At 47.9% G+C, this 16,287-nt stretch overlaps 1 protein-coding gene across 1 annotated transcript in view; it reads right to left on the bottom strand.

Moving 5' to 3' along the window:
• The window catches only part of ltbp1 (latent transforming growth factor beta binding protein 1), a 224,468-nt gene that overhangs the window by 32,048 nt on the left and 176,133 nt on the right, over positions 1-16,287 (bottom strand). The window contains 5 exon segments of the mRNA XM_028469012.1: positions 10,847-10,987; positions 12,034-12,162; positions 12,838-12,927; positions 14,272-14,433; positions 14,700-14,837. Coding sequence (XP_028324813.1) covers positions 10,847-10,987; positions 12,034-12,162; positions 12,838-12,927; positions 14,272-14,433; positions 14,700-14,837 — 660 coding nt within the window.

Consider the following 16,287-nt stretch of genomic DNA (forward strand, 5'->3'; position numbering starts at 1 on the left):
GGGAGGCCGAACTCTCAATCACCCCGAGCACTGATTTCTGGGCAGAAATTTGTTGTAATACTTTTAAGATGACAAAAAACACAAACCTTCAGCTAATTCAATACAAGGTCCTCCACAGATCCCACATTACCCAACAGAAAATGCATAAAATGGGCTTCTCAGCAACAGACATCTGCTCTCAGTGCACCCAGAATACAGCGGATTCCTATTTACATGCCTTATGGCTTTGCTCCCCAGTTCAACACTTTTGGATTCTAATCACTGAAAAACTGTCCTCCATTTTGGACTACAGAATTCCTTTATCTCCAAATCTTTGTTTGATTGGAGACCTGACAATGCTTCAACCTCCAGCAAACCAATCACAATCAATCCTTGCGGCACTAGCCATAGCAAAAAAAACAATATTACTAAATTGGAAAGACAAAAAATCCTTAAACATAAACCAATGGCAAAATCTCCTCACAGAATTTATTTCCATGGAAAAGATGTCTGCTCTCAGAAAACAAAAAAAAATAACGTGCTTTGAGGAGCGTTGGACTCCTTTTTTAATTGCATTAAATCTAAATTTTTAAAAGCCTGATGATCTAGCCTGCAAGCGACTGCCAGCACCACTCTTTACTAACGCACTAGCCCAACTGTAGGCCGGGGCTGCCTTGGGCCTCTGGGGTGGTCTTGGTCAGGATGGCTGGGGTGGGTTGCCGGGGTGCCTTGTTGCCTCAGCACGGGTGTGCATTCCTTCTGGGTGTTCACGGGGTCCCGGGGCTGTTTGATTTGGCGCCGTTGCCCCTTGCATGCGCATCTGGTTGGTCTCTGGGGCTGGGGCCCTGCGTGCTCCCCTGCCGCTCCTTCCCCTTGCTCCCTGTCCCCCTGTCTCGTCCTCCCCCCCTCCTCCTCCTTTGCTCTTGCGCCCGCCATCCTGTGGGGTTGGGTTTGGGGGGCTCCCGTTGGCCTGGGGCGCTGGTGGGGGGGCTGTGGCTCCCGCCTGGGGGACGGGCGGTGCCGTGCCGGGTGGGTTGGCTGGGGGGTGGTCTCGTTGGGGGGCCTGGGGTGGTGGGGTCCTTGGCTCCGGTCCGGGGGGATCCGGGGTGGGGGTAGCTTTGGGGGTGGCTGCTGCCCGGGGTCGGCGATTGCCTCCTGGGTTGCTGGGTGGCGGGGTGTGGCTGTGGGTTGCTCCGTCGGCCCTTGCGGGTCCTTGGCTTGGCTCCCTGGGGCGCACCTTTGCTAGGGATGTCGCTTGCGCGACGAGCTAGGCGGGGCCCCCTCGGGGGCTTTTTGTACGACCGCAATGGCCGGGGTGTGGACGTTATGGCTAGGGGGTGGGGTGAGGGGTGCTATGGGGCCTCCCCGGGGGTCGTATTGGGCGGGTGTGCGGGGGCGCGGCGCGTGGTTCCTGGCCCGGTGGATCCGCGTTGGGATTGGCTGGTCTGCTGGCTGGGTGCACCGGGCGCCGTGGGCGCGATTCCGGGGAGGGGGTGCCCCGGGGGCGGATCCTTGGGCTACGTGTCCGGGGAGGTGCTCTCCGGCCATCTGCCCGGGGACCGGCCGCGGCTCGTGGCGGCGCTGCGCAGCCTTGGGCGGGGCGGGGCTGGTGGCCTTGGGCCCGCTGTTGTTTGGGGTGTGCTGGCGTCGGGGGGGTGTCTCGTGCCGGTGCGTGGGTCGTCGGGGATTGCCTCCGTGGGGGGGGGGGGCCCTATTGGCGCCGTTGGTGTGGGGGGGCGGTTCCGGGCTGGGGGTGCTTCGGTACTCTGGCTTGCCGGTCCGTGGCTGGCGGGGTGGCCCTGCTTGGCGGTGGATGGCGTCCTCTCTCGTCGGGGGGGCCGGGGCCGCCTCCCGGTGGAGAGTGTTGTATCGTGGCGCCGGGTGGGCCTGTGCTGGCCCTGGTGCGGGCATGGGCCTCCCCCCTGCTCGGCCGCTCCCCTTGGTGGCGGGGTGGCGTTGCTCCGGGCCGGCGGGCGGCGGGGGTCGCCCCCTGGGGCGCCGGGGGATGTTGTTGGTGCCTGGCTGTGCCCGGGGGTGGGGGGTGTCGCCGTGCTCCGCGGGGCCGGCGCGGTCTGGGGGGTGCCGTGGGGGGGGGTCTCCGGCTGTGCTGTTCCGGGGCCCGCAGTGCCACTTGCCCGTCTGCGCCATCTACCCTCTCGCGTGGCCCGCCACGCGGACGGGCCCGGCTCACACTGGACAGGCCTCCTACATGTTCACTTCACCCCACTCCCAGCTGGTCTGGCTCACTCACAAAATGCACCACACACCAATACCCAACCCTTGGGGGGCTGGATGGTGGGGCTGGGGGTGGAGGGGGCCGCCACCTGTGTTACTATGTAGTGGCGTGGGGGCGGCCCTCCCACCTCTAGTTGCCCTACTAATCCCTCCAATTTTAATCGCATCTCAACATGTCACCCCCCGGAGGGTGTATCATCTTTTACACCCTCCGGCCTATTACACCACATACACATAAATCCACAGAGGCTGGAGGGGGAGCACCGCTCCCCTCCATCCCCCTTCTTTTAATTACACCCCATACATTCACCAAACACACACATTCACACAGGGGATCGGGAAGTGCCTCTCCATTGGGGAATGGAGAGGCACCATAACAGGGTGGTGGGTTGGTACACATATTTGGGCCTCTCCGGTGGGGGCCTGGCCCCTCTGTTGGTGGCTGGGCCACTGCATAGAGCAAAAGCACATCAAGATGGTGCGGTCGGGCGTGGCGGTGGGTCTCGGGGGGGCTTTGCCGGGGTCTCTCCTTGCGGGGTCTTTCCGGGCTGTGTCGGCCGGGTGGGGCGCGGGGGTGCCTCTCCCCCTTGGGTGTGGCTTGGTGCTTGCTTTGTCTCCTGGTGGCCTTGGGGGCGGGCCCCGCGGTGTGCGGGCCCGGGGCGGCCTGCCTCGCCGGTTTGGGGGGTGGGTGTGCTGGGGGGGTGCTGGTGTCCTCGCCGGGGTTGGGGCGGGGTTGCTTGGCGCCTCGGGGTGATGCTGTTTACTGGGGGGCGGCGCTAGCTGTTCCGGTGGTGGAGGTTGCTGTCGGCCGCCTGGTGGGTCTATCCTGCCGTTTGCGGACTGGTGGGTGGGTCCGGGGCATCTTTGGCTGGGGGCTGCTGTCCCGCACTTGATGTGTGCCGTTGGGGTGCCTCCGTCCCCGCGGTGGGGATCGCCGGTTGCTCGCGGGCCGGCGGGGGGCGCTGCTCCGTGGCTGGCGCTGTCCGGGGGGCGGCGGGCCCTGGGCTGCTGGCCGTGGGCTGTCCGGGGCTGTGCGGTCCTGCTGGGCCGTGGCCGGGTCCCGGGCGGGGGTGGGGGATGCGTCCCGGGGGGCTTGGCCCGGGGGCTTGCCCTTGGGGGGTCCTGGTCCCGGGGGGTGCTCCTGGGGCCCGGGGTGCTTGGCCTGCTGGCCGGGCCGGTCCTGGCGGGGGTCTTTCGGGGCGGGTGGCGCGTGCCGCGCCCTTGCGTACCTACTGGTACGGCCCCTGCTTGGGCAGTGCCCCGTGAGGTAGGGTGTCGGGGGCCGGAATAGGGGGCCACATCCCGGCGGGGCGGTCTGGCTTGGCCCTTGGAGGGGGCCCTGGCTTTAAAAAAAAAAAAAAGAACTGAAGCTCGTGGCGCGGGCGGCATCAGTGAAGGGTGATCTGGGGCACCGTGGGGGGCTAGGTTGGGGTGCCTGGGGGCCGGCGGGGAGACTCCCAGCGGCCCCCTGGTGCCTTATGCGGCTTGGGGTGTGGTCGTCCTCCCTGGGTGGGCTGCTCCTGGTGCTGCATCCGTTCCGGGTCCTTCTGGCCTGGGGTCGGGCCCCTGCTGGCTCTGGGCTCGCCGGCGGGTGCCCACTGGCTGCCTGTTCGGCGCGGTTCTGGTCGTCTGCTGGGTGTGGGCTTCGGCTCCTCCGCTGGGGCCTCGGGCAGGGAGTTCTTTGGGCCCTCCCCTCGGGGGGTTAGGCGCGGGGGTGGGGTGGGGGGGTGGGGGGGTCGATGGGGTGGGGGGTCTGGGGGTTGGGGGTGGGATCGGTGGCGTGGTGCGCTGGGTCCTTGGCTCCTTGGGGCTTTCTCGGGTGTGTATGGGGGGGCGATGGCTGCCTCTCGGCTTGGGATCTTGGGGGCGTTCGGGGGACTGCTTGGCCGTGGGGTGGTCGCCGGGGGCCCTTAGGCTGCCTGCTCTTGCTGCTGGCCTGACTGCTTCTTCGGGCCCGGGGGCGGCTCTTGGGTTTTGCAGTGGCGGTACTTGGAAATACATTTGTCATGGATGCACTGGCCTTGGGCTGTGGGATAACACTCATACTGGGCTCAACCTTAGACACGTTGTTCCCAAATACCTGTTTTATGGAATTTCCACTCACCTCTTCCTCTGTTCACAGCCACCACCATTATTCCTAAACCACACACTGGTCACCAAACTGGCTCGACAACACAACAATAAATACAATATACACAACCACAATTTCACATCGCATCACTTAAAACTATTCCTCACCCATTCCATATCCTATCTTGTATCCCTCTTCCCTGCTAACTTCCCCACCCCCCTCCAACCCCTCACCTTGGTGTAACACTGCCCTCTCTTTTTTACATCCTCCCTTTAATAAAGTATTTCTTACCCTTCCCTAGGGAGGGCTGGTGACGGTCACAATTATGCAATGAAATAAATAAATTTATTTAATTGCAATAATAAAATATGCATTGCTGTCAAAAGATTGCACTTCTTGTAGTGTTAACCTTCGAAAGCATGTGCAGACAAGGTAAAAAAAAAAAAAAAAAAAAAAGAGTTGATTACTGTAAAGTGAGAGTGAGATACGAAGTTGTAGGCGTGAGGCTTAACTATAATGGTGGTGGCTGTGGGCAGAGGGAAGGAGTGAGTGGTAATACCTGAAACAGGTATTTGGGATCAACGTGTCTAAAGTTAAGCCCACTACAAGTTTTATCCCACAGTCCAAGGCATGGTTGTGCATCGTAGACCGATGTATGTGGAAGATACTGCTACTGTAAACCCAAGCGCCCGAACTCGAGGACGCAGCCAGAATAGCAGAAAGAGCGGGGACCAGGGAGCCCAGGCAACCCCCCCCGGCCGAGCAGCCCCCCCAGACGCCCCCAAGACACCAACCCGAGAGGCAGCCACCGCCCCCCACATACTCACCCGAGAAAGCACCCAGAAGCAGAGGAGCCGGTGCACTCCGTCACCGCCCCCAACCCCCAGGCCCCCCACCGACATCAACCCCACCACCCCACACCCGTTCGCGACCCGTGGTGAAGAACACAAGTCAGAACCAGTGGAAACTTGCTGACTAAACAAGCTGTGAAACACGCTGAGCAAGGAACAGGGCCATCGGTCCTAACACAAGCCAAAACCAAGCTTTGCTCATCAGACTTTTCTTCAACAACCTGTCTGCCACAAGAGACGGACCACCGACCCATCAGAACCGAGGTACTCTGGATCTCAAATTCTAATCGGGCCTAAAGTAATCGCAGCCACATGGTTCCACATTGATCTTATCATAGCTCTCTCACACGCACACACACACACACAAACACTGAAATCATGCTACATTTCTTTCCTTCTTTCTCTACTAAGCTTTTACCTTTAAAGTGTATATACATTTATCCTTAGTTTAGTGAGCATAGCGCTCTTTTAGTTTTATTGTGTTAGTAGATTTTAACTTGTTTTGATTAATAAATGTTTATACTTTGAGAAGTTGCCTGTGGTTTATGAAAATACTACAATCACAAGGTTTGTTTTATGGAGAGTAGACAGTCTTGACAAGAATTCACAACCCTGGATGACAAGGTATTAATAACTAATTAAGTGATCTGAAACACTTTAACTCTATTTCAGATGGCACCTCTTGGCAAATTACTGTAACTAGTACAGTGCCCGTCGGAAGTATGTATTCATATAGTGGGAGCTTAAGAAGAGTTGTCAATTATGGCCATAATAATAACAACATACTCTGTAGCATTATGAAGGGGTATATTTGCAGGTGCAAAGTAAAATATTTCAATTTCCCTGGTTTAATTCTATGAGACATGCGCATGATAAATGTGTTGTTTCTCATTTTTATATTTTTTTCGTTTGGTGTATTTTTCTGTAATGTACAGTGCCCGTCGGAAGTATGCATTCATGTGGGAGCAAAAGGGGTATATTTGCGGGTGCAAAATGTGGGTGCAATTTTCCTGGTTTAATTCTATGGGACATGTGCATGACTTCATCATCACTTTTGTATTTTTTTGTTTGGTGTATTTTCCTGTAACGTATGTTTTTTGGAGTCGTGTATTTTTGTATCTTTCTGTTGTGTTTTTGTGCATTTTTTGTATAATTATTGTTTTTTGTTGCCATTGTAGTGTGATTCAGAAGTCATTTTGTGTATTTTTTGTGTAAATATGTATTTTTGTGTATTTTTCGTATAAATACACGAAATGTCATCACCAAATAAAGAACAGTAAAAAAGTATTTTTCCTCAAAAGAGAAAAGAGAAGTCCACGGAAGCTCATGCATGCACCGGAAGTGAGCTGTGCAGTGAAATAGATGTACAGTAGATGGTGCACTAGCGCCCCCTCACACCCTGAGGTCAAAAGCTGAATAGGTTTCTTTTCGGGGCCGTCCAGAAGTGAAATAAAATTAAAATAAACATTTTGAAATGACCAAATTACTCCAACCCGGAAAAGGCCGAGGCCTCCCGCCAACTGGAGACAGCAGGTACCGTTACCACGCTGCTTATGGTAGAGGTTTTTGCTTGGGCAATGTACACATCATCTTTATTTGAACATGTGAGTGGGTGCGTGCTTGTGGACATGAAGGGGGGGTGTTAGCCGAACTTCCTGTGACACATGTCCTCTCCCAACCCTGTGCACTTCAAATTGCACCTCAGGAATCTGCAATGAATCACTGAAATGCATGAGCACCGCGCGCAACGAGTTTCAAAATCCTGGAGTGCGCGACCAGCTCACACATTTTTGGCGCTCAAGCATAAACCAGGCTTTACTGTCCTTTTAGCCAAAACGGGGCTCATCCAACCCATTGCCCCAAAACAGACAACTACGTAGAGTATGTGCCCGGATTAATGCTGCACCGGACAATGGACAGGGTATTGGAAATGTATGTGTCTGGCATGTGTCTGGTATATTTGGCCACTAGGCATGCAACAATTCTTAATAATATAATGAACCGTTAAGTACGGCATCCACTGTTCAATACTGACTTGTAAATTGTGTTTTTTTTACAGTTTGGCGTATAGGGTCCGTGCATTGTATGTCTCTCTTTTCCCTGTGAGTTAGCGCCCAGGGATTATGACGTCCCGCCACGTGAGTTAATAAACCAATCACAACGCGATAAAGTTTGGCGATGCTGCAAACATAATTTACTTTTAGGATGGTTAGGTGTGAGGAGCAGCTACGGCTGCAAGGGAGCACCACAGTCTTTAAAATCAGTGGTGCAGGAACATTTCATTTTCATTGTCCAGTCTAATGACAAGGAAGCAAAAACGGTGAATAACGTGTCTGTAAACATTGTTTTACACGTAACGCCTATTTAAATGGAAATACTTCCAACTTGATTTCACATCTGCGGCGCATCACATTGTCTGGTAGAGAGCAAACAGGAAACAACGCCAACCAAAAAGCAACAGTCTCTCCCAGTGCCTTCGTTCAGACATACTGTACTACATTGTTCAGAGAAAACAAAAGCAGTAGGTGTTCATCACCAGGGATTTGCAGCCGTTTTTGATGGTTGACGATGTGGGCTTCATCATCTTTTAAATACACTGGATCCATGTTACACAATGAATGGCCAGTATATTACAGGTACATTTGCTGAAAGTAATGCATTTTGTTTATTTTATTTTTGAATTAATATTTCCTTAGTTAGTACATGGTGCGTTGAGGTGGACTCTCCAGTGATTGGATTAGAACATGGGAACACTGGAATGACATAATCAATATCAGTAAGAACATTTGTTACACTGGTCCGACCTGGCTAATCACTGAACTCCGTAGCCACTTGCAATCACTGGAGAGTAGGGATGGGAATCGAAAACCGGTTCTTTCTGAGAATCAGTTCCCAGTAATCCAATTCCTGAGAATTGTTTGTTTGCTTGCCTGTAAATTCCGCTTATCGGTTCCTCTTACATCGCAAATACGTAACGATAAACTATATATTGTGTTTATGCTAGCACCAAGTGAAGCTCCTTCCACCATATAGTTGTTTGCTATCCACCACGGAGAATCCACCTCCTCCACCCGCAGCTGCGTTCTCCGTGCTGCGTTTGTAGTGTCTCTGATGCTAAACTACTCACTTTCGGGTTCTGTATATTCGCGCAAAAGTTTATTTTATATATATATATATAGCTTATTTTGTATCAAAATACTCGTTTTAGGAGTCGCTGCTTTTACTTCTCAGAACAGTATGTAAAACTCAGATAGATGGATTTTTGAGTGCATCCTAATCCAGACCTTCACCATAACAAGCCACACTACAGAACTCACTCACACTTGCTGTCTCTTACAGATGAAAAAGCCAAACGTGGCACATATATTGTCTTTTTTGTCCCTCGTATATAATAAATTATATAAAAATAATATTTAAAAATAAATAGAGTGACATATTTTCTATTGTGGCGTCACATGACTTGAGTTCTATCCTCGAGCTGGCCCCTCGCCAATCTGGCTGCCCAGTGCCACCACAACCTGCTGAGGACACAGTGGAGAGCCCAGGTTGCTTTTCAGCTTCTTTGCCCCTAATTGACAACTTAAATGCCTTGTGGGGAGCTGAAGAAGCGGTAAGTAAGTTATTTTACTTACTAGCTAGTCAGGCTGGGACGATTTTATTGACCTCATCATTTACGTGAATAGGTAGCGTTAAAGAGAGGGACACCCGTGCACCGGTGGAGCAGCTAGTATCAGTCATCAACAGGTTGAACCTGTCTAATGGAACAAACTGTTGGCTTAGACTGGAAACCAGAAAACCAACCAGAAAACGTGACGTGACTTCTTCTATCTCTCTATTTATGGGACATTTATAATTATAAATGTCACCTGAACGACCGTGGCTCAGGTGGTCGTGGGTCGTCTTCTGATCGAGAGGTTGGGGGTTCGATCCCAGTACCTGACTATGTGTCGAAGTGTCCTTGGGCAAGACACTGAACCCTAAGTTGCTCCCAGTGGTCGACTAGCGCCTTGCATGGCAGTCCTGTCCCATTGGTGTGTGAATGTGAGAGTGATTGGGTGAATGAACTGATATGTAAAGCGCTTTGAGACTGTTTCAGTGTGGTGATAAAGCGCTATATAAAATCAAGTCCATTTTTTTTTTACCATAATGAGACTCGCTAATGAGTCCAGGTCAAACTACTGTGTTACAAAGATTTATCTGAAAATCTAAAGGAATTGAAATTTATTAAAACTTGAAATTATTTATAACTTGATCCAACATGGAAAAACATTGTTCATGTTTAAAAACTGTTAGTGTTTAGTATAAAAGTGTAATATAATGTAATTTCCTATGAAATGTTACAGAAGAGATCTTTTGAAAAAGCATTAATTCCAATTATGTTGGTATTGTTTGTTTGAAGGGAAAAGCTGAATAAAATAATTTTAGATTTTCATCTCAAACAAGTTTTTGGTATTTACTTTGAGGTAAAAAAAAAAAATATTGATTAAAAAATATTGTCTGATAAAAACAAAAAGTAATTGTTAGATTAATTGTTTAAAAAAATATTAAGTGCAGCCCTACTAGCAGATGGCTTTGTAAAATGATCATGCACATACCAAACCATGCATGATGAATGAGATATGATATGCATATAGCATATGACATGAATAAAATGTAAAAAAGACCACGAAGGAAGAAGAATAGAAAAGGCAGGAGAAGAGGGAAAGAAGAAACTGTACACAGGTGATGAAACACACAAAGTTAGATCATAAAATGAGTTGATCAATAGAGTGCTGATTAGGAATGTTAATATATCTTTATTAGGACAAAATGTTTAGTTAATCTCCTCTGTTCTTATTTTATGTCTGCAGTTCCATGTTCCAGTTTGCTGCTATGCCAATTAAGAATGTACTACTGTCCTGCACTGTAAGTCTGGCAAAGCATTTGGTATTAATGGTTTATTGCAGTATACTAAAATACCAACAGTGTGCTCATAAACTTTAGTTTTTTCTTTCCTTGTTATGACCCTCCCCAGTCCCCAATCTTTCCCTCATCTCCTCCTCAGTCGAGCAGTGCCAGTAAGATCTTAAGTCATAGATAATCTTCAAATTAAAGGAGCTCTCAGTTCATTTTGAATGGAAACATTTTGCTTAAAATATGTGCTACACGTTGTTTGTTTTATAAATTCTGTTAAAATAAAATCTCTTTCAATTTCCATGCCTACTACCTTTGTTATATATATGAAACTGTTTGATACTGGCAAAGATGACATGATATGTACCAATAATATGTGTCCTTTTTTGATTTGAGCCCCTTTGGTCTCTGCACGGGCCTGCCCCTGAACACAGGAGGGAGGCTATATTCAAAGGCTGTGTTCAGAACCTTGTTATTCCTTTTTACATTGTCTATCAACTCACCAAAATTTGATTTAAATCTGTTAAGAACCTTTTGAGATATCTTGCTAACAAACATCCACATTAACAAAAACGAACAGACGACAAACCGGCAGTGATAACATTACGGTACCTTGTAGGCGGAGGTAAATTGCCAGATTCATTCAGCCATTCAAATGACCACTTGTTCCTATTTTTAAAATCTACTTGTCATTTTCCCCCTGGTCCCAATATTTTATTCAGAAGTGGTCATTTGAAGCTTCCTACAATTGTTTCTTTTTCAACCTGTTGATCACCTGCTTCAAGGTTAATTCGCACATGACTGTGATCCAACTTACCTCCCACCTCAGGAACAATAACACACTGGCTACTGCTGGGGTCCAAGACCATGGGATGGGTGCAGAAACACATGTATGAGCCCTCTGTGTTCAGACACTGGCCGCCAACACAGATCGACTCATCCTGACACTCGTCAATGTCTAGAGAAAGAGAAAGTAGAGTGATTTCACAAAATACCTCTGACTGCTTAATTTTTTTAGGAGAGGGAAAATGTATTTAACTCCAACTTGAAAATTCTCACAAGCCACATTACAAAAACTTTATTTGAGATCTACTCAGATCTCAAATAAAGGAAGCAAAATCTCTTGCAATGCGAAAATACTTTGGATGCATTATTTCCTTATCTGCTGTACCTCATCTACTAAGATTTCAGTGCATATTAGTGCGCATGAAGACATGGTTGATTAAAATGAGCATTTTCTGCTTGAAAAGTGCTCAACATAGAGAATGTAGGAGAGCTCAGTGGGTGAAAGCTCAACATTAATTTTAAGCCCTTGAATTGAAGGGCTTACTTCATTGGAGTTGGAGCACCTCCATCTTTGCTATAAGCAGATAACTACACAAACACAATTATTTTAGTTAATACAGTGAATGCATTCCATTATTTAGGCTACATAAATATAAATTAAAGTGCTGTGACTTGAATGGACATAATGTTCTGGTAATTTATTGTACTCTCTCCATCCTTATCGCATTCCTTAAATTTGCCTGTGGAAAACACACACCTGACCACAGGCCAGAAACTCTTAAAAAAAAAAAAAAGTGTACCAACATGTAACAGCAAAGGTGGGTTACTGGTCAGAGAACACAGAAAAATGCTCAACCCAACTCATTCCAACATATTTTAGTAAGTTTTCAAAGAAGAATAAAAAACTCTTCTGGTCTGCTTAACACAGCAGAACCCCTGTTCTACTCACCCCTACACAACAAACTGTGAGTTTTGTAGGTGCTCTAACCTGCATCATAATGTTTAATGTATACAAATATCAGGGTTTGTAATATAGGTTTTGTAATTTCTCTGTGGTGTAGACACCTCTGTGCAACACTCCGCTGAACAGATTCTTTAATCCTTAAATTCTAACATGTAACTTCACAGATGGTAGGTCCTACCCCTATATTTTCAAAATCTCTTTAGTGCTAATTATGTTATTTTATTGAAATAAAAGCATGATGCATCCACACTGACCTCTGCACTGCAGTCTAACAGGATCATAGTCCTGTCCTGTCTTGCAATAACACTCATAACTGCCTTTGGTGTCCAGACAGAATCCTCCCTCGCACACTTCCTGTCCAAATAGCGTACATTCATCTGCATCTACAAAAAGAGAACACAACGCCACATTCAACTACAAGCATCAGTCATTTCTGTATGAAGAGCCATGTGTCATCAAGTTGTAATTTCAGGATACTTAGAGGAAAATTATTTATACGCCACAATAATCCATATGACTTTCTTAAAGTATAGGAGCACTTTCAAGTCGGTTCTAAGGTTCTAACATTGGTTACAGATTTGGTTTTATTGTCTTAAAACCTAATTGTTTTCATTACTATATCATTACATTATAAATTCAAAAGTAAATAAAATTTTTACAACAGCTACCAGTCTCCGTATAATTGAACCCTTAAAGACTTCAGTGCCATACTTTTGTATGTTTGTGCACTGTGTGCTACTGTCCATGCCTACAATTTGCTATTTAGGGATGAATAAAATAGTCAGCAGTCTATCCAGGGAGAAGATGAGAATTTTTTTCAAAAAGACCAAAAACTTATCCTTTTCATAACTTTTGCTAACTATGACCAAGTCACATTAGGAATGGAGACAACATACATTCACAAACATACATGATGAACATAACTTTAAAGAGAACCTATGATATATAATTTGATACACAAAGAGGGATGTATATCATTTGGATTATTTGCCCTTGGTTTAAATGACTTTGGCTTTCCCAACACCTCAAATGTAGGATGTAAGTTCATGCCAACTTACTTGTGTAGCTGTAAGATATGGGCAGCCCGTACAGCGAGTCTCCATTTGGAACAAAACCTCTGCCAGATGGACACAACCGGTTAAAATGATCTGAAAACGACATACAGGGCTTGGATGTCAGATTGTACATACAGTATTTGTAAGTAGTTGCTGAGCATTGGTAAAAAAAATTTAGAAATTTAGTGTGTTGGGCAGAAGTTGTGTGACAGTTCGTCAGTAACAATTCATAAGAACAAATAAAATGTGAAAAAGATATGGGCCCTTGAGACGCACAGTGGAGCCCGCACAGCATATAGAGGCCGAGTTGAATATTTGATGAGGCAGGACTTTATTGCACTCATCACTCTTACTCCATTCAGCTGTAAACCCTCTCATTAGTCAGGGTCATAAGATATGTGAGAGATGTGGCAGGGGAACCGGCTGTGGTCTTCAGTAAGAGCTCATTCAAGAATCTCACACGTAGAACCACTGTCTCAAGGACCGATGTGGGGCTGTGGTCATTGTGGCACAGGGAATGCAGTGTGGAGCTGTTTTTCTTGTTGGGGTGACAGCTCTGCGGCGTTTCCTCTGTGTTTCACTGAGTGCCGACTGCTTTTGCTGCCTTTTGATCTTGTGATGTCAGTTCAGGGGTTTTGGGTCTGTGAGCATCTTTCTGACTTGTCACGTCTTGGGTGCGCAGCCCGGTGCAGGATGGTCTGATCAAGGGCGTAAAAGATGCAGTCTTCCTCTAATATGAAACAGAGGGTCATCTGAAACCTTAACAGGGGCATGGTGGTTGTACCTTTTAATTTATTAAGTCAAGGATGTTGACCTAAGCAGGGAAGATCTCTCCAATGTTGCCTTTTTTCCCCTGTCTCCCTTATTCAGTCTGATGCCATTTCAGCTTGGCGGTAGCTCGCTGAACATTTTAACACACTGTATTATTGCAGCTGGCCTTCTACATCCCCCTATGTGAATGTGTGAACAGACTTTATCAGGCCCATGTTCAAGATGAATGATTGTTGCTAGGTTGTCTAACTTAATTTCTGCAGCAACAGTGTTTTTTTTGGTTAGTGTTTGCTTTCTGTTGTATTTTGTTGTAACATCTGGATTTGGTCTTTTCACCACTCTGTGTCTGGGTGTGTGTCACAAGTCATTGGGGTCCTATTCCCTCCCACTGGTAAGCTCCATCCCCGTTGGGGGTCCTCCCAGCGCAATTTGTTTTCGTGTTAACAGAGAATGTTTTTATAGCTTCTAGAAAATAATGAAATTTATTTTGTACCAGGAACCATGTCTTAAGCTCCATTTGTGAAACAAACCTGAGTGCCTTATTACTATGATTTCCAACCAAAATTTAAATATATCCCTGTGTTAATCCTCACCATTTGTAAGGTGGGTCTCGCTTGCCACATTTGGAGTGCTTGATATAGGCTTTTCTTGTCTCCTTGGACTCACCAGTTTCATTCACAGGACAGGGGTGCACCTCACAGTTGTCTCCCCAGCCAGCACCTAGTGTGCAGCAGCACTCCTGCAGTGTGACGTGGCTTGTCAACACACTTTCACAGAGGTTCTCATCATTCAGACGGTAGTAGCACTCCTTTCTCTCCACTGAGGAGGCTGAAGAATCAAGGAGAGTTTGTCTCTACAACAAGCACTTTATATTATGTTATGTTTACCTCTATTATTCTATTTCTGATCTCATTGCTAACACTCATACTAGCTGGTTGACACAAAACATCACCAATTATGCATTACCATATTTTTCATTATTATAACATTTTTCCTAGAACCTTCATCTCTCGAAAACATTTGTTCTTATGTAAGGAATGTATCTGTGCATTCTATCATCATCATCATCTTTTGATGGTCTGGAAAAGACTTACCTGTGGGAAGGGGCTCACACTTGCCAACCATGACATTATAGTCCTGGCCGCTGGGACACACACACATGAAGGAGCCATCTACATTCACACACTGAGCTTCTCCACACACACTGCTCAGCAGTTCACACTCGTTCACATCTGCAGAAAATACAGAAAACACAGCTACTTACTAGTGGCCTAGTGGTTAAGGACGCTGGCCTTGTAATCAGAGGGTTCCCGATTCAAGCCTCACCTGGGCCATCACCTTAACCCCAGGCGCTGCAAAATGGCTGCCAACTGTTCCCCAGGGATGGTTAGTGAATTTCTCCATTGTGAGATGTATAAAGTACAACTGCAAGTACAACTCTGTTTATTTGAACTTATTAACGCTTCTTACCGTTAAATCCACGCCACAAATGAGAGCCGACCACGCACCCTATTTATCTGCAGTGACCTCGGAGGTAAAAGAGCTGAAATATGAAAACAAGCTTCTTAAAGAGACAGTCCTGGATATCCAATCTCACAGCATGCAAGACAACGTGGTATTCTCTGGTATTCCAGAAACCCCCAACGACAACCCAGAGGCTCTGCTGAAAAACTTATTGGCGCCTGCGCTTAAAATCCCGGCAGAAACCGTGAAAAACATCACCTTTCACCGTGTCCATCGTAGAGGTAATCACCCATGCCCCATCATTGCCACACTTTCAACAGAAAATCCAGGTTAAAAGTAAAGGTTGGGAACTTTCGGAACATTCGGCATGAATGATCAATTTCCTCGAGAAATAAATGAATGTCGAAAAACCCTATATCCTAATTTGAAAGAAAACTGACAGAGAGGCAAAAATTCAAAACCGGTCATAAACAAGCTCTACATAGATGGCCAACTGTTTAGGGATTCAAACATCACCCCCTGGCTCTACTAAGAAAAATAAATAAATAATAAAAATAATAAATGTTAAAAAAAACTCAACAGGTGAGTCAATATTGAAAGGATAATTCTCCACTCATGATGATGTTAAGGTAGCACTATTTGACTCATCGCGCGGGCGGCATTAAAAAAAAAAAAAAAGGCAATCTGGCGCCTTCTGAGGTGCTCGGTCGGTGCGCCTGGGGGCCGGCGGGGAAGCTTTCAGCGTCCCCTTGGTGCCCTAGTCGGCTATGGGCATGGTCGTCATCCCTGGGGGGGGTCTGCTTTCGGTGCAGCTTCCGTTCCGGGTCCTTCTGGCCTGGGGTACAGTCCCTGCTGGCTCTGGGCCCGCCGGCTGCTCGTTCCGCATGGCTCTGGCCATCTGCTGGGCGTGGGCCTTGGCTCCTCTGCTGGGGTCTCGGGCGGGGGGCTCTCTGGGCCCTCACCTCGGGGGGTTGGGTGTGGGGGTGTGGGGAGGCCTTGGGGTCGGTGGCAGGATGCGCTGGGTGCTCGGCTTCTTGGGGCTTTCTCGGATGTGTGCGTGGGGGGCGGTGGCTGCTTCTCGGCCTGGGATCTTGGGGACATCTGAGGGGCTGCTCTGCCGTGGGTGGCCTGGGGCTCCTTTGGCCCCCACTCTGTCTGCTGTTCCCGTAAGGGAAAAGCACCCTAGCCAGGCATGGCTACTCTGGAAACTTCCGATGG

Source organism: Gouania willdenowi, chromosome 15, assembly GCF_900634775.1.
Source record: "Gouania willdenowi chromosome 15, fGouWil2.1, whole genome shotgun sequence".
Classification (NCBI taxonomy): domain Eukaryota; kingdom Metazoa; phylum Chordata; class Actinopteri; order Blenniiformes; family Gobiesocidae; genus Gouania; species Gouania willdenowi.